The sequence below is a fragment of the Sciurus vulgaris genome (assembly GCF_902686455.1).
Source record: "Sciurus vulgaris genome assembly, chromosome: 1".
NCBI classification, from domain to species: Eukaryota; Metazoa; Chordata; class Mammalia; order Rodentia; family Sciuridae; genus Sciurus; species Sciurus vulgaris.
In genome coordinates, this window is record NC_136461.1 from 43,515,711 (window position 1) to 43,537,448 (window position 21,738).

General features: G+C 46.1%; 1 protein-coding gene across 4 annotated transcripts in view; it reads left to right on the forward strand.

Moving 5' to 3' along the window:
* The first annotated feature begins 14,579 nt into the window (after positions 1-14,579).
* The window catches only part of ACOT11 (acyl-CoA thioesterase 11), a 49,331-nt gene continuing 42,172 nt past the window's right edge, over positions 14,580-21,738 (forward strand). The window contains exon 1 of one of the 4 annotated variants that reach the window (XM_079140972.1): positions 14,580-15,534. Coding sequence is in view for 2 of the 4 variants with exons in the window: in XM_079140970.1 (XP_078997096.1) it covers positions 20,719-20,751 (33 nt within the window). In the remaining 2 variants the exon portion in view is untranslated. Of the gene's footprint in view, positions 15,535-20,358; positions 20,752-21,738 lie in introns of those variants that run through there. The other 3 variants (XM_079140975.1, XM_079140970.1, XM_079140971.1) reach the window with 3 other exon arrangements.

Below are 21,738 nucleotides of genomic sequence, written 5' to 3' on the forward strand. Positions count from 1 at the left end.
CTGGGACGCAGGAGGCCTGGGTTCTGGCGCCATTCATGCGACTTCCTCTGTGACCTTGGGTGGCGCTCTTTCCCTCTCTGGGCCTCCGTCTCTGCTTTAAATGGGAATGGATGGGACCAGCCTCTCTGGGGACCCTCCTCCTCTGACATCCTTCCTCGCCTTAAACCAAACTTGCTGACAACGAACAGGACGGTGCAAAGATGGGGTGTGCATCCCTCCTTTATTCCAGGGATACCATCATCACGCTGTCGCACACAGAGAGGCTGCTACATGCTGTGCCTCTGCTCCAGATGACCTGTTCACCTGAGGTCATCCAGAGCCATGCTGTCCAACACAACCTTCCGAAATGAGGGACGTGCCCCATATCTGTGTTCCTTATAGTAGGCACAGCCCACCTGTAGCTCAGAATGTGACTGCTACCATGAGAAGCAGAATTTAAATGCATTTAAATTTGAAAAGGCACATGTAGCTAGTGACTGTTGGATTGGACAGAATGGCTCACTGGAGATCCTTTAAGATTCAATTAATTCATTCATTTAATCGTCTAACAAATATATATACATATATTTTTGGTACCAGTGATTGAACCCAGAGGGTCTTAACCACTGAGCCACATCCTCAGCCCTTTTTATTTTTTATTTTGAGACAGGGTCTCCCTAAGTTCTGTAGGCCCTCGCTAAGTTTCCTAGGGCCTTGCTAATTTGCTGAGTCTGGCCTTGAACTTGAGCTCCTCCTGCCTCAGCCTCGTCACTGGGATTACAGGCATGTGCCACTGTGCCAGGCCAACAGATATTTATTGGGTGCCTGCTGTGGGTAGGCACTGGCGACACAATTGAGAATAAGCAGGTGTGACAGAGTCCCCAGGAAGTGTTCATACTGGAAAGGGAGAGGAGGGAGAAAATGAAAGAGAAAAAACAATTGGAAGCTAGAATAAAAGCTAAGAAAGAGGTTGACTAGGAGCTGAGCCAGAGAATAGAAAGTCGGGGAGATCATCTTCAGATGGGTGATTGGTTTCTGAGGAGGTGCTGTTGGAGCTGAGCCCTGAGGGGTGAGAAGAAGCCCTCCCAGGACAAGTGCTCCGGGCAGCGGCTGCAGGCATTGAGCGGGCGGGCAGGAAAGGCAGGAAAGGCCGGGCGGGTTTGGAGGAGCGAGGAGACTTGGGGAGATGATGGATTTCTTTTCTTCTACTGGGAATTGAACCCAGGGGTGCTCTGCACCTGAGCCACATCCCCAGCCCTTTTAGTTTTTTAAAATTTTGAGACAGAGTCTCATTAAGTTGCTTAGGGCCTCGCTAAATTGGTAAGGCTGGTCTCCAACTTGTGGTCCTCCTACTTCAACCCCCCCATGCCCATCACCAAGTCACTGGGATCACAGGTGTTTGCCACCCATCGCACCTGGCAGGATTTTTTCCTTTTTCTGTATTTTGTTTTTCTTGTGGTATTGGAGATGGAACCTGGAATGCTCTATCACTGAGCTACATCTCCATCCTTTTTTATTTTTGATTTTGAGACAGGGTTCAACTAAGTTGCCCAGGCTGACCTTGAACTCGTGCTCCTGCCTCAGCCTCCCAAGTAGCTGGGATTTCAGGCGTGTGCCACTGTGCTTGGCAAGATGGTAGATTTTGTTGTGAAACCCACGGAGGTCACTCAGGGGTTCCAGGCAGGAGCATGGTACAGCAGGTGCACGTCTTCAGAAGCTGGCCTGCCACTCCCTGGGGCAGGAGGGCTGGAGGAGTCCCCAGGAAGCTGGGAGATGGTTGCCTAGGGGACAGCCTGGCCAGGGTAGTAAAGAGTGCTCAGAGGTCACCTCTGCCAGGAAGCTGCCCAGCATCTCAGTTTGTCCCAGGCTTTTCTGTGCTGCCACCCCCAGGCCTGACTCTGCCATGGCACCTCACCTCTTGCTGGCATGGCCTGTCAAGGTCACCCACTGGGTAGAGTCCTTCCCCCTTGTGACCCTGTCTGATTCTGTGTCCCCAGGTTGCTCAGCAGGGGCTGGTGTGGAGTGGGGCTCAGCCTGGGTGCTGCCAGGGAACAGGGCAGTGGTGGCAGGTGTGGAGGCAGGCTGGGCCTCCCTGCTCTGCTCCCCAGGCTGCTCAGACACTCTTGTCCATGCCTGGTCTGGACTGCCCTCTAACAGCAGAGCAGGACTCCTCATTTTCCTCCTGGAGAGGTCAAATGCCAGGCCTGGAGTGGGGCCCTTTCAACCCCTTGGGTGGCTAGAGTATAGAGGTCAGATGTATGGTTTTGAGATCAGACAACCTGGGCTTGAATGCTGGCTGTTAATTTCCTGTGTGACTTTGGACGAAGCACTTAACCTCTCTGAGCACTGGTGTCCTTATCTGAAAGATAGGGCGTATAGTTGCATCTATTTTTCAGGTGATGGTGGGTCTTATAGAGTGCTCAGGGGAACACCTGTCCCATGAGAGGCACATAGTGCTATTGGCAATTGTTATTTGGGAGTCTGACAGGAGTACAGAACTGCACACGCAGTATCTGAAGGTTCACAGAGCCCCTGGAGCCCTGTCCTGGATGCACTGGAGACCGTGGGCCCTGGGTTAAGAAACGGAATGAGAAAGACCCTATTTATAACAGCAGTAAAAGAAGTACCGAAGGAACGAAGTGTCTGAAGAATCAAAGATGTGCAGAAGCAGCATGTAATAACCAATTTAACGCTTAACTGAGGGAGATTAAAAAAGACAAATAATGTAACACCCAGCTCTAGTTCCTGCTACTCAGGAGGCTGAGGCAGGAGGATCACTAGTTTGAGGCCAGCCTGGTCATCTTAGTGAGACCCTGTGTCAAAATAAAAAAATTAAAAAAAAAAAAAAAAAAAAAAAAGAAAGAAAAGAAAAGAAAAAAGGAAGGGTTCGGGATATGGCTGGGTGGTAGAGCACCCAGAATTCAATCCCAAATCCCAGAAAAATAAAAGACTTAAATAAATGGTGAGAAAGACTTAGCATTGATAAAGATATTGATTATCCCTAAATTAATACATTAATGTATAAATATATTTAATGCAACTCTAATTTAATATTTCAGCTGGGATTTTCTGAAATATGCGTTTAAGAATAAAGATCTGGGCTGGGGTTGTGGCTCAGTGGTAGAGTGCTTGCCTCCCACGAGTGAGGTGCTGGGTTTGATCCTTAGCACCACATAAAAACAAATGAAGTAGAGGTATTGTGTCCACTTATAACTAAAAACAATTTAAAAATTAAAAAAAAGAATAAAGATCCATAAAATAGCCAATACATTTCTGAAGAAGTGTCAGATGGTTTGACTTGCCCCACTAGATTTATTATAAAGCCCTAGAAGTTAAAACAGGGTGGATTGGCACAGGAAGGACAAGTGACCAGTGAAGTAGAATTGAGAGCTGACATAGACCTCTGATCTAATGTTCACAAAGAAGCATAAGGCGGCTTTGAGCAGTGGGAATGGCAGATTCTAGAGCAGTCTTTGCATCCTGGCTTTGACACCTATTGGCTGTGTGAACTTGGACAAATAGCTGAATCTCTTTGTCCTCAGTTTACCCTGTGGGAAAAGAGGGACTAGTCTATAAATGCAAGTGGAAAACTTGAAAAAAATTAGATCCATACCAACTTTTTGTCAAAAACCCCATTTCAAATTAGTTAAAAACTTACATGCCAAATCAATACTTGGAAATGTTGAGCAGAAAGTATAAGTGAAAGTCTTTTTGACCTAAGGGTAGTTCTTTAAAAAAACATTAAAAGTGCTGACCACGAGGTGCGCGTGGTGGTGCACGCCTGTGATCCCAGTGACTGGGCGGCCGAGGCAGGAGGACCACAAGGTCAAAGTCAACCTCGCAGTTCAGTGAGATCCTGTCTCAAAATAAAAAATTAAGGCACGGGGCTTGCGGATCAGTGGTAATGTGCATCTGGGTTCAATCCCTAGCAATTTTCAAGTGCATAATATATTTTCGTTAACTGTAATCATTATGCAATAGATGTATTGATCTAATTAGAAATTTGTAGCCTTTGACCCAAGTCTCCCAGAACCTCTATTCAGTTCTCTGAGTTTGACTTTTTTAGATTCCCATATATAAGTGAGCTCATGCAGTATTTGTCTTTCTGTGCTTGGTTTATTTCATTTAACAACATATTCCGGGGTTATCAGTTTGTTGCAAATGATAGTATTTCTTTTTTAAAACTGAATAGTATTCTATCTGTGTGTGTGTGTATGTGTGTGTGTGTGTGTGTGTGTGTGTGTGTGTGTGTGTGTGTTTATCTATATTTCTATCTTTATTCATTCTTCTGTTCATGGACACTTTGATTAGTTCTTTATCTTATCTATTGTAAATAAAGCTTCAGCGAATATGAAAGTTCAGATGTCTCTTCCACCTGCTGATTTCATCTCCTTTGGCTATATATCCAGTAGTAGTAAGATTGCTGGGTCATATCACAGTTCTGTTTTTAATTTTTTGAGGAACTTCTATATCTTCCCCAATGGCCATACTAATTTATATCCCCACCAACAGTGTACAAGGGTTTCCTCTTCTCATTCTTACCAACACTTCTTCTTCTTCTTTTTTTAAAATAACATTGGTGATTATGTGTATGCTAGGCAGGCTACATTCCCAATTCCCATATTTTGTCTCTCTCTCTCTCTCTCTCTCTCGGTACTGGGGATTGAACCCAGGGGTGCTCTACCACTGAGCTACACCCCTAGTTCTTTTTATTTTTTTCTTTTGAGACGGAGTTCACTAAGTTGCTGAGGCTGGCCTTGAACTTGCAATCCTCCTCTCTCAGCCTCCTGAGTTATATCTTTCATCTTTTTGATAGTAGCCATTCTCACGGGTGTGAGGTGATATTTCCTTGTGGGTTTGTTTGGGTGCTGGGGCTTGAACTCTTGGACTTGTGCATGCTAAGCATGTATTCTGCCAGTGAGCCCACCTGCAGTCCTTCATTGAGGTTTTAAATATGCATTTCCTTGAGGATTAATAATAGTGAATATTTTGTATGTAAGTATGGGCCATTTGTATGTTTTCTTTTGATAAATGTCTATTCAGGTCTTTTGCTCATTTTAAAAATGGATTTTTTTTTTTTTTTTGCTATTGAGTTGTTTGAATTACATATTTTGCACACTAACCCCTTATAAGACACATAGTTGACAAATATTTCCCCACATTCCATAGGTTGTCTCTTCACTTTGTTGATTGTTTCCTTTGCTGTGCAGAAGCTTTTCAGTTTGATGTAATTCTATTTGTCTATTTTTGTTTTTGTATGAACTGTTTTATCCATATCCAAAAAAGTCACTGCCCAGACCAACGTTGGGAGTGCTCAACTTCTGCTTTCTCCTAGTAGTTTCGCCGTCTCGGTGCTTATGTTTACGTCTTTCATCCACTTTGGACTGATTTTCTGCATACGGTGTGAGCTGAGGGTCTGCTGCAATTCCTCTGCATGTGGGTGTCCACTTTCCCAGCATTATTTCTTTTTTCTTTTGGGTACCAGGGATTGAACCCAGGGGTGCTTAACCACTGAGCCCCATCCCCAGCCCTTTTTATTTTTTATTTTGAAACAGGGTCTCATCATGTTGCTTGGGGTTTCACTGAGTTGTTGAGGCTGGCTTTGAACCTGCGATCCTCCTGCCTCAGCCTCCCCAGCCACTGGGATTACAGGCGTGCACCACTGTGCTCGGCTCCCAGGACCATTTCTTGAAGAGACTGTCTGCAAGGTCAGACACAGGTCTTCACAGGGCATGTTCTTGGCATCTTTGTTGAAAGTCAGTTGAGCGTAAATGTGGGTCTATTTCTGGGAATGTCCATTCTGTCCCATTGGTCTGTGTGTCAATTCTATGCCAGCACCATGCTACCTGATTACTATAGCTTTGTAATATGTTTTCAAATCAGGTGTGTGAAGCCTCTGGGTTTGTTCTTTTTTTTCTTTTCGTTTTGTGCTCTTAGGGTTTGAACCCAGGGGTGCTCTCCCACCTATATATCCTCAGCTCTTTTATTTTATTATTTTAGGGATTACTGGGCATTGAACCGATGCTATGGGTGCTTTATCACTGAGCTACATCCCTCCCCCGCTTTTTTGAGACAGGATTGCAGTAAGTTGCCAAGGACCTTGCTAAGTTGTTGAGATTGGCTTTAAACTTGTCATCCTCTGGTATCAGCCTCTGGAGTCTCTGGAATTACAAATTGTGCCATGGTGCCCAGCTTTATTTTTTATTTTGACACAAGGTCTTGCACAATTGTCAAGACTGGCCTTGAATTTACAATCCTCCTGCTTTGGCCTCCCTAGTAGTTGGTGTTAATAGGCATGTGCCACTGCCCTTGGCTGGCTGTGTCTTTTTGCTCAGAATTGCTTTGGCTATTTGGGGTCTTTCGTGGTTCCACACAAAATTTAGGATTGTTTTTTCTATTTATGTGAAAAGTGTCATTGGAATTTTGACAAGGATTGCATCAAATCTGAAGATTGCTTTAAGTAGTTTGGATATTTTAATAATATTAATTCTTCCAATTCGTGAATATGAGATATCTTTCCATTTATTTGTATCTTCTTCATTTTCTTTTGTCAGTGTTTTAGATTTTTCAGTGTATACCTCTTTCACCTCCTCTGTTAAATTTATTCCTAATATAAAATAATACACTTCTAAATTACCCATGGGTCGAGAAGAAGTCATAGAGAGATTAGAAATGATTCTAACTTGAATGAAAATAAAAACACAACATTAAGTTTTTGATGCAAATAAAGCAGTGTTTGAAGAAAATATACAGCATTAAACACTTACATTAGGAAGAAGAAAGCTCTTTCATAAATCATCTGAACTTCCACCTTTACAAAACTAGAGAGCAAACTGAACTGAAGTAAGTAGAAGACAGGACATAATAAATATAACAGTGGAAATTAATAAACATAAAACAGGAAAAGCAATAAAAATCAATGAAACAAAAAATCTGGTACTTGAGAGATTTAATGAAATTGATCAACCTCCAACTAGTCTGACCTGGAAAATGAAAGGAGACATAAACCACCAATATCAGATGATAGAGGGAAGATCACTGCAGGTTTGATAGACATTAACTAGATAATAAGGGAATGTTATGAATAACTTTATGCTGATAAATTTGAACTTTTTTGATAAAACAGAAATATAAAGCACCCAAATTAATTTAAGATGAAATAGACAACCAGCTCTATATCTTTTTTTTTTTTTTTTTTTTTTTTTTTTGGTGGTGCTGGGGATTATGAACCCAGGGTCTTGTGCTTACTAGGCAAGCACTCTACCAACCGAGCTATATCCCCAGCCCTAGCTCTATATCTATTAAAGAAATTGAAACTGGATTCAGTGGCTCACACCTGTAACCCCAGCAGCTCAGGTGGCTGAGGCAGTAGGATCTCAAATACAAAGCCAGCCTCAGCAATGGTGAGGCACTAAGCAACTCAGTGAGACCCTGTCTTAAATAAAATACAAAATAGGGCTGGGGATGTGGCTCAGTGGTTGAGTGCCCCTGAGTTCAATCCCTGGGACCCCCCCACCAAAAAAAAAGTTAAAAGACAAAAAAAAAAAAAAAAAAAAAAAGATGACCTTTTTAACAAATAATGCTGGGATAATTGGTTATTCATACATAGAAGAATGAAACTAGACCCTTATCTCTCAACCTGCACAAAAATCATCTTGAAATGGATCAAAGACGTAGGAGTTAGACTAGAAACTATGCAGCTCTTAGCAGAAAACATAGGGTCAACACTCTAATATGTAGGCACAATAGGACCCCTAAAGCTCAAGAAATAATGCAAGAGTTAATACATGGGATGCCACCAAATTAAAAAGCTTCTGCACAGCCAAGGAAACACTTAGAAATGTGAAGAGGGAACCTACAGAATGGGAGAAAATCTGTGCTGGCTGCTCTTCTGATGGAAGATTAATACCTAGAATATATAAAGAACTCGAACACTTAACACCAAAAACCCAGATAACCCAATTAATAAGTGGGCAAATGAACTGAAGAGATACTTTTCAAAAGAAGAAATAGAAATATTCGACAAATATATGAAAAATGTTAAACATCCTTAGCAATTAGGGAAATGCAAATCAAAAACTACACTGAGGTGTCACCTCACACCAGTGAGAATGGCAGTCACCAAGAACATGAATAACAAATGCTGGAGAGGATGCGGAGAAAAGCGAACGCTCTTACACTATTGGGATTGTAGATTACTACAACCACTATGGAAATCTGTATGGAAGTTCCTCGAAAGACTAGGCCTGGAGCAGCCACCATATGACCCAGTTATACCACTCAGTATTTATCCTGAAGAATTAAAGTTGTCACACTACAGCGATACATGCACACCCATGTTCATAGCAGCACAGTTCACAGTAGCCAAACTCTGGAACCAGCCTAGGTGTCCATCAATGGATGCATGGATAAAGAAAATGTGATATATACATACAATGGAGTTTTATTCAGCCATAAACAAAAATGAAATTATGCCACTTGCAGGAAAATCAATGGAACTTGAGATCATTATGTGAAGTGAAATAAGCCAAACTTGGGATCTCATGAAAATCAAAGGGAGTTCAGTAGAGGAAAGGGACCAAGGGGTGGCAGGCGGGAGGGAAAGGGGAGGGAAGGGGGAGTGGTGGGAGCGACATTGGCCAAATTACATCGCTACATTGTGTGCATGTACAGATATGTGACCAAATCCCGTCAGCATGTATGACTAATGCACCAATAAAAATGTGAAAAAAATTAAACGTGACTTTGAAAGAATAAAAAAGAGATTTGAATACGTACTGGATATTTGATGATATTAAGAAGTTATAGTGCTGGGAAAACTGGAAATCCATATGCAACAGAATGAAACTAAACCCCTATCTCTCACCCTGCACAAAACTCAACTCACAATGGATCAAGGACCTTGAAATCAGACCAGAGACCCTGCATCTTATAGAAGAAAAAGTAGGTCCACATCTTCACCTTGTTGGCTTAGGATCAGACTTCCTTAACAGGACTCCCATAGCACAAGAAATAAAAGCAAGAATCAACAACTGGGATAGATTCAAACTAAATAGCTTTCTCTCAGCAAAGGAAACTATCAGCAATGCGAAGAGAGAGCCTACAGAGTGGGAGAATATCTTTGCCACTCATACTTCAGATAGAGTACTAATTTCCAGAATATATAAAGAACTCAAAAAACTGTACACGAAGAATACAAATAACCCAATCAACAAATGGGCCAAGGATATGAACAGATGCTTCACAGAAGAAGATCCACAAGCAATCAACAAACATATGGAAAAATGTTCACCATCTTTAGTAATAAGAGAAATACCAATCAAAACTACACTAAGATTCCATCTCACCCCAATTAGAATGACGATTATTAAGAATACAAGCAACAATAGGTGTTGGCGAGGATGTGGGGAAAAAGGTACAGTCATACATTGCTGGTGGGGATGCAAATTAGTGCAGCCACTCTGGAAAGCAGTGTGGAGATTCCTTAGAAAATTTGGAATGGACCCACCATTTGACCCAGCTATCCCACTCCTCGGCCTATACCCAAAGGACTTAAAATCAGCATACTATGAGATACAGCCACATCAATGTTCATAGCTGCTCAATTCACAATAGCCAGATTGTGGAACCAACCTAGATGTCCTTCAATTGATGAGTGGATAAAGAAACTGTGGCATATATATATAATGGAATATTACTCAGCCATAAAGAAGAATAAAATTATGGCATTTGCAGGCAAATGGATGAAATTGGAGAATATCATGCTAAGTGAGATAAGCCAATCTCAAAAAAACCAAAGGACGAATGATCTCGCTGATAAGCGGATGATGACACATAATGGGGGGTGGGAGGGGGGCAAGACTGGAGGAAGGAGGGACTGTATAGAGGGAAAAGAGGGGTGGGAGGGGTCGGGGGGAAGGAAAAAATAGCAGAATGAATCAAACATCATTACCCTATGTAAATGTATGATTACGCAAATGGTATGCTGTTACTCCATGTACAAACAGAAACAACATGTATCCCATTTGTTTACAATAGAAATAAATTAAAATTTAAAAAAGTTATAAACTTCAGGGGTATGGTCATGTTATGAAAATGTTTTCACAGAGTTCCTAATTTTCAAAGATATATATTTAGAAATAAAATTGTATATGTCTGGAATTTGTTTCAAAATAAATCTGAGAAGGGTGATGGCAAGAAAGTTTAGGCCTATAAATAAGGTTAAAAAAAGGACTTGATAATTGTGGAGTAGGGTGATGAATACTGGAGTTCATGATTCTGTTCTCTGCAAATATTTGTTGAAAATTTCCATAATAAAAAGTTGGAAAGCTTAAAAGAGAGAGAGAGAGAGAGAGAGAGAGAGAGAGAGAGAGAGAGAGAGAGAGAGAGAGAAGGACTGGGGATGTAGCTCAGTGGTAAAGTGCACTGGGTTTAATCCTCAGTACCCAAAACAAACAAAGAAACAAACAATCAAATCATGCAGACTTAAAAGAAAGAAAGAAAGAAAGAAAGAAAGAAAGAAAGAAAGAAAGAAAGAAAGAAAAAAGAAATTGACAAGCTAATTCCAGATTTTGAAAGGGATTGGGGTATAGCTTAGAGATAAGTGTGTTTGACATGTGCAAGACCCTGTGGTCCATCCCCAGTACTGCAAAAATAGAAAAAGAAACACAAAGAATTCAGAATAGTAAAACAACTTTGGAAATGATAAAGGACTTACTACATGATTACAAGACTGGTTCTACATCATAATAATTGAGAAAATGTAGTATTGGCTTAAAGAAAAAAGTATAGAACAGCAGAACAAAATAGAAATGTTGCTGAGACGGGCCTTGAATTTGAGATCCTCCTGCCTAAGCCTCCTGAGTTGCTGGGATTATAGGTGTGTGCCACCGCACCTGGCTCATCTTAACCATTTTTAAGTGTAACAGTTCAGCAGTGTTAAATATATTCAAATTGTCATTCAACCATTCTCTAGAACTTTTTCTTCTTGTAAAACTTGAACTCTGAAGTCATTAAACGATTCTTTTTTCCCCTTCCCCCTGCTGCTGGTAAATACAATTCTATTTTCTTTTTTTAAAAATACTTTTATTAGTTTTTGATGGACTTTTATTTTATTTACTTATTTTTATGTGGTGCTGAGAACCGAACCCAGTGCCTCACACGTGCTAGGCAAGTGCTCTACCACTGAGCCACAACCCCAGCCCCAGTTCTACTTTCTTTTTCTACCAGTTGACTACTCTAGATAACTCAGTGAAATCATATAGTATTCATCTTCCTGTGATTGGCTTATTTCATTTAGAATAATGCCCTCAAAATTGATCCATGTTTAAACGGGCATAGTGGTGCATGCCTATAATCCCAGCAACTTGGGAGGTTGAGGCAGGAGGATGGTGAGTTTAAGTTCAACCTTGGAAATTTAGCAAGACCCTGTCTCAAAATAAAAAATAAAACGGACTGGGGCCATAGCTCAGTGGTAGAGCACTGTTAGGTTCAATCCCCAGGAATGCAAAAAAAAAGAAGGGACCATCATGGCTTGTGTCACTCCAATCATCCTGCCAATGTGGGAATTCCTCTTCTCTGCAAAGTCCACCAGTCCCATAGGTTTCTGGGTGTCCTCAGATGTGGACACTAGGAAAGGGTCTTGGATGTCATTTGCGGTTGCTGACAGCCAGGACCCCTGCTGAGCTGAGGTCAGTATAATGCTGCCTGCTGAGCCAGAGATGGTCTGTGTTGGCACATAGACTGCTGCCCAGGCCCACCCATGGGGTACTCATGGTTCTGGCCCTGAGGGTCTCACCCTTAGGGTGCTCTGAGAGCGTGGCTGAAGCCAGTGACAAGGGCCCTCATCTTTGTTACCACCGCAGGTCCCCACAGGAGGCTGCTCGGGGCCCAGCTATGGCCGGTTGCAGCTCTGTTTTCACCAACTGTCCCTTTCTCCCTAGAGTAATGGGCAGGATGGGTTCCGGCATCAGCCCTCTGGGTGCCTGGAATGCCCGGCCCCTTGGGCCCCAGACCTGGTGTGGAATATACTCCCCGTGCTGCCCTCCTCCTCCTTGGAGGCATTTTCTTCGGGGACCACCACTGTACTTGGGCAAGTCTGTCTGCTGGATGAGCACGTATCCCAACACTGGCTCTTCTATCTAGCGAGCTAGCTGGCCCTTCCACGCCCATTACTACTGGTGTCCTAGGCCACAGGCCTGACTCCCAGGCTTCCACCAAGCCAGATCCAGGCACTTACCCCAAAAACCAAATAGGAAAAGTAATGGCAAAAAGCAGGAAAAGAACTTTATCAATATGGCTGTATTGGGAAAGTAGAGTGAGATCCAGCAACTGAGCCCTGACTTTGGGGGATTCACATGATCCTTAGTTTTAGATAAAGAATTGGGGTGGGGGAAGAGGTAGGCATAATTAAACAAACTGTGGTCTGGTTGATCATGATCTTTGTTGTGCTGCAGAGAGGTGGCTCCGGAGAAGTCCTCATTACTTGAAGGGGCATTTCACTTACCATGAGACGATTACTCCTGCTTACGAGGACAGTCTCATCATACGGTGATTTGCTGCAAGGTCTACTGTCCTGAAATGTATCAGGCAACAACTGAAGACTTATAGGCACTACTCCAGGGGTCTGAGACAGGATGCTATAGAAGCTGACAGTCAAATGTCCTTGGGTCATAGGAGATGAGGTGCCTCAGAGAAGAGTCCAAGAAGCTCCCACAGAGAAGGGGGAACTCAGCTCAGGATGAGCAGGGTCTTCGGCTTACGTTAAAAAAAATAATTTCAGTATGCACCAGAGGCATAGACAGGGGTTTATTTAGGAAAGTAGATACATATCCAAGAGAGAAGGTAGGCAATCTAAAGAGAGAGATGAGCTTTTGCCTGACTCCTTTTTTTTTTTTTTTTTTTTGGTACCAAGAATTGAACCCAGGGGTGTTTTACCACTGAGCTACATCCACAGCCCTTTTTATTTTTTATTTTGAGACAGTCTCACTAAGTTTCCCAGGCTGACCTTAAACTTCTGATCTTCCTCCTGCCTTAGTCTCCTGAGTTGCTGGGATTACAGGCACATAGCACCGTGCCTGACCTGGCTCTTCTTTTAAAAGGGAATTTGGGCCTGGTTCAGTGATACACACCTGTAATCCCAGGTTCTCAGGAGGCTGAGGTAGGAGGATTGAAAATTCATGGCCAGCCTGGGCCACATAATGGGAACTTGTCTCACAATAAAAAGGGCTGGGTTATAGCTCGGTAGTAGAGCACCCCTGGGTTCAATCCCCAGCACCACAAAAAAAAAGTAAGGCAAGTAAGTAAGCAAACTTGGTGAGGGGTGTGTGTGAGAGAAGGGATGTAGGGATATCAGTTGGGTGATCACCAGGCATTTTATGAAGGTCAGGTCAGTCTCAGGATCTTTAGGCTGACATGGTCTTCATTATATAATCATGGATAGTGCTGGAAAGCTCCCTAAATGACAGGTTTTTCAAAATATGGGGTAATTCTCCTTATTTAATCTATTTACTGGGAAGATTAATTAACAGTTCTCAAGGTAATTATCATAAAGTGAATAGATTTATTCAACCTTAAAATTTACAGATTTCCCAGGAATTTGGGTGTGACTGCCTTAGGAGAGAGATTGGTTTGGGGAATGACAGGCCTGGAAGAGTATGAGGAGCTTCTGAATCAAAATTTCATTTCCTTGTCCTTTCTGTTTTCTATTTCTTCCTTTTCTTTCTTCTTCTTCTCCCCGCCCCCCACCCCACCCCCGCCTCCCACCATTGGTACTGGGAATTTAATCCAGGGGTACTTTACTACTGAGTTTCATCCCCAGTCCTTTTTTATTTTGAAACAGTTTCACTAAGTTGCCGAGACTGCCTTGAACTTGCAATCCTCCTGTCTCAGCCTCCTGAGTCACTGGGCTTACAGTCTTGTGCCACCTCACCTGGGCTCCTTTCTATTTCTTTTATTTTGGGGGAGGGTACCCACGGATTGAACTCAGGTGCACTTGACCACTGAGCCATATCCCAAGCCCTATTTTGTATTTTTTTTTTATTTTTAAACATATTTATTTCAAGCAGTCTAGACCTCCTAAGTATTTTTTTTAAATGGCACATTATATTTTATTTGTGTTTAGACAGTGACTTTATTTTACAAATTCATTTTTTTAAGTATTGTTTCCAAATACCTTTATTTCTTTTTTTTTTTTATTGTAAACAAATGGGATACATGTTGTTTCTCTGTTTGTACACGGCGCAAAGGCATACCATTTGTGTAATCATAAATTTACATAGAGTAATGCTGTTTGATTCATTGTTATTTTTTCCCTTCCCCTCACCCCTCTTTACCCTCTATACAGTACTTCCTTCCTCCATACTCTATTTTGTATTTTATTTACAGACTGGTTCTCACTGAGTTGCTCAGTGCCTCACTTTTGCTGAGGCTGGCTTTGGACTCACAATCTTCCTGCCTTACCCTCCGGAGCCACTGGGATTACAGGCCTGTGCCACCACATCTGGCTCCTTTCTTTCTTATTTCTTCTATTCTACCTCACTTGCAACTCTTGGCTAAGTCTTGAAGGGAAATGAGATAGGTCAGGTAAAGTTAGAGCTAATAAACCTTGAGTTATCAGTTTTTAGATGAACATCCCTTAAATGATTAACATGCCTATGTACAGAGCTGAGTAGGTCACAGAGTTAGTAAGATAATAAAGGAGACAGATACACAATGAAGGCAGGGATGCCAAGCAGTATTCTGTTTTCAGTTACCTTAAGACGTAGGCAGGTCTAGGCAAAGTCACTGCTTTTAGCCAAAGCAGCCTCTCTGAGTCCATGATGCTATGAGTGATTCCTTATTAGATAGTTCATGTCATATATAATGTAACATATATACTACACTGGGGGAGGGGGGGTGCCCACATCTCTCCGCTCCAGCCTGACTGGAAGCACATGTTCCCAGATGTTGACAGTGGTTCACTCTGAGTGAAGAGACCCCCCGGCTGGCATTCATTATCTTTGAGCTGTGTGGAACCATTCATTTTGTCCTTTCCCGGCTCTCAATACCCATAAGGACAAGGATAGTCTGTCCTACTCAGAACCTCATCCCAGCACAGGGCTGGGCACATAGTAGGTGTTCTATAAAGGTGAGGTTGACTAGCAGATAGTCCTTTCTAAGACTTTAAGGGTCTGGCTTAGCAATAACGAAAGCAGTTTTCGCGCCCCAGCGCCAGGGGCACTCGGCCAGGACCCGGTGCCAGCATCTCCGCCTCTGTCCAGTACTCGGGAATTGACGCCTTGGGGTGGGCTGGAGAGTCTGGCGCCGGCCAGGGGACCTGGACTTTTGTGATCTGCTGGCCCAGCAGCCCAGGGCCGCCCCACCCGCTCCAGGCAGGGGAGGGACCCGAGCGTTCTCGTCCAGGAACTCGTCCCTACCGCTCCCGCCTTCGCCTCTGCCGGCGCCGTTTCCGCGCCTCCCTCCAGCCTCTCCGCAGCCTCCCGCGTCAGACTCTGCTCTGGCGCCTCCGACGCTCCCCCCGCAAGCAAGCCGTTGGCTGAGGGTTCCAGCACCTGGGTAAGCCCGCTCCGCTCGCCAGCCCCTCCCCCACGCCCCTGGAAGGGCCACGTTTCCTGGGAGTCTCCCCTCCGGGTCCTCCTCCCCGCGGGTCTCTCCGGAGGCAGGTGGGCCTCTCTCCTAAGCTGGCCTCTCGACAGGCCAGGTCGTGCCCGACGCCCTCTCGCTTTGGCATGCCAGGGCCTGAAGCATCCTGGGATGTGAAGCTGGGGTGGGCGGGCCTCTCACTAGGACGGGGAGGACTGCAGAACTGGCCTGGGGGGACTTAGGGGCTTAGGGTGCAGCCAGTGCTGACTTAGTCGGGCATGTGCTGGGGCCCCAGCACTGGCCCTTGTGGTGAACAGCCCCTGTGCAAGGAAGTCAGGCGGGGCCAGAGCTCCAGCAGCAGGGCCAAGGAGGGGGTTCCAGCTGGTGGAGTTCAGGGCTGGCTGCAGCTCCCTCCTGGAGCTGGCCTTCATGACTTGCTGGCGTACCCTCTCTCCATCCCCACCTTGCCAGCTTCTCTCCCTGGACCATTTAGTCTGCTTCTCACAGGTCTCCCTGCCCCAGCTTCTTCTCCACAAAAGGCTGGGGATGTGAGTGGGCCTGGCTTTTAACCACACTGGCATCACTACCCCCTTCCTCCACCCCTTCCTCCTTTGTGGGTCCCTGCCCACTCCTACATTTATCCCACAGCTTCCTGTATTCTGCCACGCCCCAGGGGACGTGAGAAGGAACTAAGCCTTCAGCCTGGGGAACAGGAGGGGACTGAGGAGCATGCGCTTGCACTTCATTCATTTGATCCCATGTTTATGCACCTGTTCTTCCATTTGCTCACACAGCACCTTGTCCTTTCACATTTACTCATTCATTCATTCTGGGGACACTTATTAAACATCTACTATGTTCAAGGGTCTGAGTGAGCTGGGTGCAGTGGTGCACGCCTGTAATCCCAGCAACTAGAGAGGCTGGGGTAAGAGGATTATGAATTCAAAGTGAGACTCAGCAACTTAGGGAAGGCCTAAGCAATTCAGCAAGACCCTGTCTCTAAATAAAATATAAAAAAGGGCTGGGAGAGTGGCTCAGTGGTTAAGTGTCCCTGGGTTCAATTCCCAGTACAAACAAACACACACACACACACGTGCACGCACGTACACACACACACACACACACAAAAGCAAAACTCAGTGTTCAAAACATACACAAAACTCAGTGTGTGTGTGTGTGTGTGGTGGGTTGAGGATACTCTGATGATGGATTCCATCTCTGCTGCTAGCTTCCTTAAGGTCAAAAAGGGGGAAGTTAGCACAAGTTCTCTGAAATTAAGAGAAGAAGCACTGTGAGACATAAAGGGCTGTGAAGTGTGTGTGCCATGCATGCCACTTAGGATGGGCCAGGAAGGCTTCCTGGAGCTGGTGGCACTTCAGCTGTGCCTCCGTGGTATAAGTAAGGTCTGGATGTAGACTCTTCATTACTCTGAAACCGTGGGGTAGAGGCAACGGAAGGAATAAAAGAAGCCCCAAGAGCGTAAGGGAACAGTGGGCAGCAAGCTCAAGGCCTGAGAAGGATTAGAAGAGAGCCTGAACAGGGAGGCCGCACATAGGCCTGGGCTGTGCTCCCCATCTCAGCCAGCTGTCTCAGGCCCCAGGGGAGCAGCCTTGCGCTGAGTGGCTGTTCGAGCTCTCTCATTGTACAGGCAGCCTTGATGGCGTTCACCCTTCATCCTGGGGCATGCAGGTGGAGACTGGGATCCTAGGGATGCGTGTGAGCTGCAGATTCTGGCCCATGGAGGGTACTGAAAAGTGGAAGTTAGAGTGGGAGATGTTGGAGGGTCCCTCCTACTCAGGAATCTGCAGTCCTATCTGGGAAGGCTAAAGGCCCAACAGAAGGAATTTCTTGGGGCTTGGTTATTATTCACTCATTAACTTTCTCACTTAGTCCTATACCTATTCGTTCATTCAATTCATCCATCCCTCCATCACTTTGTAATATCAGGGCCTATCCTGGGGACTAAAATGACTCTGATGAGGTCCCTGTGCTTATGAGTCAAATGGGAAAGACAGACCCTGCCTGACAGTGACAACTCAGTGATACCGTGGAATATCAATGAAGATCGTTCCACTGTGATTTATCACTGGGTGGGGAGAAAGGACATGGACCTGAAAAATGAATGCAGACATTTGTGCTCCATCCAGGAAGGCCCATTCGTGGGGCCAGTGAAGACCGACGTAGCGTGGGAAAAGGAACCCTTGGAGGAGAAAATCCTCTGGGTTCACAGGGCTTCCAGAGCAGGCTTTCTGCAGACATGGGGTGCCCCAGAGGCTCACTGGAACACTCGGCCTTTGTGCTGAGGACATCACAAGCTCTTTCCACATTAAAAACAAGCCCGCTGGGACTGCAGCTTAGTGGCAGAGCACTTGCCTAGTATGTGTGAGGCACTGGGTTCAGCACCACATAAAAATAAATAAATAAACTAAAGGCATTCTGTCCATCTACAACTACCAAAAAAAAAAAAAAAAAAAAAAAAAAAAAAAAAATTAAAGCCAAAAACAAGCCTGTTGTGCTGGGTGTGGTGGTGCACATCTGTAGTCCCAGCAGCTCAGGAGGCTGAGGCAGGAGGATCATGAATTCAAAGCCAATCTCAGTAACTTAGCGAGACCCTGTCTCAAAATAAAATGTAAAAAAGGGCTGGGGATGTGGCTCAGTGGTTAAGTGACCCTGGATTCAATCCCTGGTACAAAACAAACAAACAAAATAAATCCAGGCTTCATTCCCCCCAACTGTAACACGGGAGGACTGACCTAGCTTATGGGTTCTCAGAGTGAGATCCCTGACCATCAGCATCAGCATCACTGAGGGGCTTGTTAGAAATGCAAGTTCTTGGGTCTGACTTTGGCTTTGTGGAGCCAAAAACTCTGGGGATGGGCCCAGCAATCTATTTTAACAAGCCTTCCAGGTGGTCCTGACTCAGGCTGAAGTTTGGGCTTCTCTGGACTATGATTCATGCATGGGTTTTATGCCTCCTGCATTTGGGCCCTGGTCTGGGGGCTGGTGGGCAGGGAGAACAGAGATGAGTAAGATGTGATTCTAGCCCTCAGGGACTGCCAGGTGAGTTGGAAAGGGGAAGCATACACCCATGAGAATATTCTCTGCAGGAAGAGACGGTGAAGGCTGCTGGGGTGATGAGACAGGAGCTAATTCTGTAATAAATAGCGTGAAGAAGAGGAGGCCTTTGTGGGCTGGATGGGTCTCTGCAGAAAGATATCTAGCTCTCCATTGCTTGTTTCTGACAATAAGATTGATTCAGTTGCTCTGGAAGTCTTCTCATAAGTCTAACTGAAGCCTCTCACTTTATGCATTGTTGTGGGGTCATGTAGAGAGGGCTCTGGACTTGAGGTCAGGAGTGATTCTAGACAGTGTCCTCATTTTGGGTGACTCACTCTCCATCCTTGGACCTCAATCTGTCCTTTTCTAAGATGGGGTCACTGGGCTAAATCCAGTGAGGCTGACATGGTGGTCCTCTGGAGAGAAGGTGGCTGGGGGCCAGAAGCTCTCTGGGTTTCCAGTCCTTACTTTACATAGTGAGGGCCCTGGCATTGCTCTGGCTGCCTGCCTGTCAGCTTATCTCAGGGACCCAGTGAGACGAGCTGTCCCTCTTGGGGCTTGTTTCCTTACCCATCCAGGGAGGTTGCGTGAGACCTCTTCAACTCATGAGGCCTTCGTCCTGTCGGGTGTGTTCGTCATTCTCAGAGGCACTTAGCATCCTAGGCCCTCCATGACAGGCTCCCAGACTTCCTGCAAGATGGGGCTCCTCAGAGCCCTGCATCCTCTTCTGATCCTGTTAGGCCTCCCACCCGCTCCTCCTCTCAGCCTATCCAGATCCATTCAAACTTCAGGCCAGCTTTAGCACTGCCAGGAAGCCACCTGGATTGCCCCAATCCTCAGTGCCATTGCACTGAGGGCCATCTTGCTGTCTTTAAGGTCTTGCTGACTCTAATTTCTCGTTGTAGACACAGAACTGCTAACAGATATAAGCTTTTGAGGGCAAGGCCTGAGCTCACAGGAAAGGACATTATAGTCCTTGATTCCCAGAGCAGGGAGGCCTAGAGAGGCGGGGACTTGCCTGGAATCACACAACACATTAGTGTGTGGAATCCATGTCTCATAGGCAAGACATTCCCAGAAAAGACATTATTGAGTTTGTAGTGAATGAACTAGAAGCATGAGGGACAGAGGAGAGGGTAGAGGGCTGGGAGCCGGCCTGATCAGTTCCCAGGTGCTTCGTGGTTATTGGCTGTTCCATGTGGGGCACCTCCCTGCCCCAGGGAACCTTCCTGGTGGGGCTGGATGGAGGACCAGCATGAAGCCTGGCTCACAGCAGGGGCCTGGTTGTTATGGGGTGCTTGTTACCTTCCTCCATTCACTTGTCTACCCCAGCTCCCTTGCCTGGATTCCCCCTCCCCCCTTTTTTTCTTCCTTCCAGCCTTTTTACTGTCCCACGTCTAACATGAGTGTCAAGGCCTCGTGGTCAAGCTTCTTGCAGAAGCCAAAGGGAGAAGGGGAAAATCCTGGTGGTGACTACAAGGGGCTGTGCCCTGCTTCTGGCCATCAGCTGCTGGACATGACAGCCTGGATCGGTAGAGCTGGCGACTGGCTCTCCCCAGGGTGAAGAGTCCTAGCAGGTGGGTCGGCCCTCTCTCTGCGAAGTGGCTGGCAGCTCCCTGGCCTCCCGCCATGCTGCAGCCTGACCCCTTGTGGACAGATGGAAATCTGGGCTGGAGCTGAATCTCCCGCCCCTGGGGACCATCCTGGAGCCAAGAGTCCCCATGGGGAGGATGACGGAGCGGGTGTGGGGGCTGGAAGTGGAGGTGACTGGAGTTTGGCTGGGGTTGGAAGCCGAGTGAGCTTCCGGCTGGGTGCCCAGTGGGCGGGCACTGGCCTCCAAGGTGGCAGTTCCCGGCTGGCCGCCGATGGCGACCCTTCTGCGCAGGGGTTCCAAGAGGAGGGTGGCAGGGGCGGCTGCAGAGAGGCCGGGACGCGGCGAGAAGCGCTGGCTGCGGAGGGCGGGAGCTCGGGAGGAGGAGCCCGAGGCCGCCGGCTGCATTTGGAGCGGGAGCCGGGAGCCGGCTGTGGCTCAGGTGACCTGCGGCTGTCTCTGGGAGCGCGCTGCTCCCCACAGCCTGGTCCTTACAGCTAGCGGCCGCAATGATCCAGAATGTCGGAAATCACCTGCGAAGGGTATGGTCGGTGGGCTGGGGCACGGGAGGCTGGGGGCCCAGAAAGAGTAACGTTTCCTTTTTAAGTTAGAAGTTCTGCATCTTCTTTTTCACTATCCACGGGCCATTTTCTAGCTTTCTTCGGGAAAAGAAATTGCAGAACCCTGGGGCTGCTTAATTATAAGCAGCAATTTCCAAACAAGCCCCAGGGACTGGATCCCCCAGGGCCTGCTGTTTGACTGGAGTCACTTGCCGCGAGTTCTTCTGGAATTCTTCTGGGGTGTGCATTTCTCCAGGCGCAGTCGTGTGTGGGTTTCTGCTGGCCACCTGAACTGGCTCTGTGGTGTTCCAGCTCTGGCTCGAAGGCCACTGAGCGATCATGGAAGTTACACGATGAGGGTGTGACCGAGTGTGACAGAGCAAGTGCAGGACCACGGGAGGGCAAGGCCTTGTGGAAAAATGTTCTGTGGGGTGACCTTGAAGAGTTCTTTTCCCTAGAACCTCCTAACTTTGGAACTGAGGTTAGGTGTTGAGGCCAGGGAGAGCCAAGTGCCTCCCAGTGCCTGTCAGGGGCCTTTGACCTGGTGCATGGAGAAGGGCTCAGGACAGACTGGCAGAGCTTTGCAGGGCGTACAGTGGCAGTCTATTGAGGACATTTTTAGCAAAAAACTTTTAAAAAGAGGTTGGGGTGAACGAAGAAATGTCTTATTTATCCCCCACCTCCACCTGCACAGCCACTGTTCAACCTGGCACCGTCCCCCTCCCAGTGCTTCTCTGGCAAGTTCTTCCTGAGCCCTCAGATTCAGCTCAGATGCCGCCTCCTCTGGAAAGCCTTCCCACATTTCTCACGTCACTCACTGTGCACCGCTACGTGAGCGCCTTCTCATACTGGAACGTGTGCTTGACTGAATGTCCACCTCTCCCACATGCCAGTGAGCTCCTTGCAGCTGCTCCTGGTGGACCCAGCACAGAGCTAGGTCTGGCCAGAGTCCAGGGAATGATTAGTGAA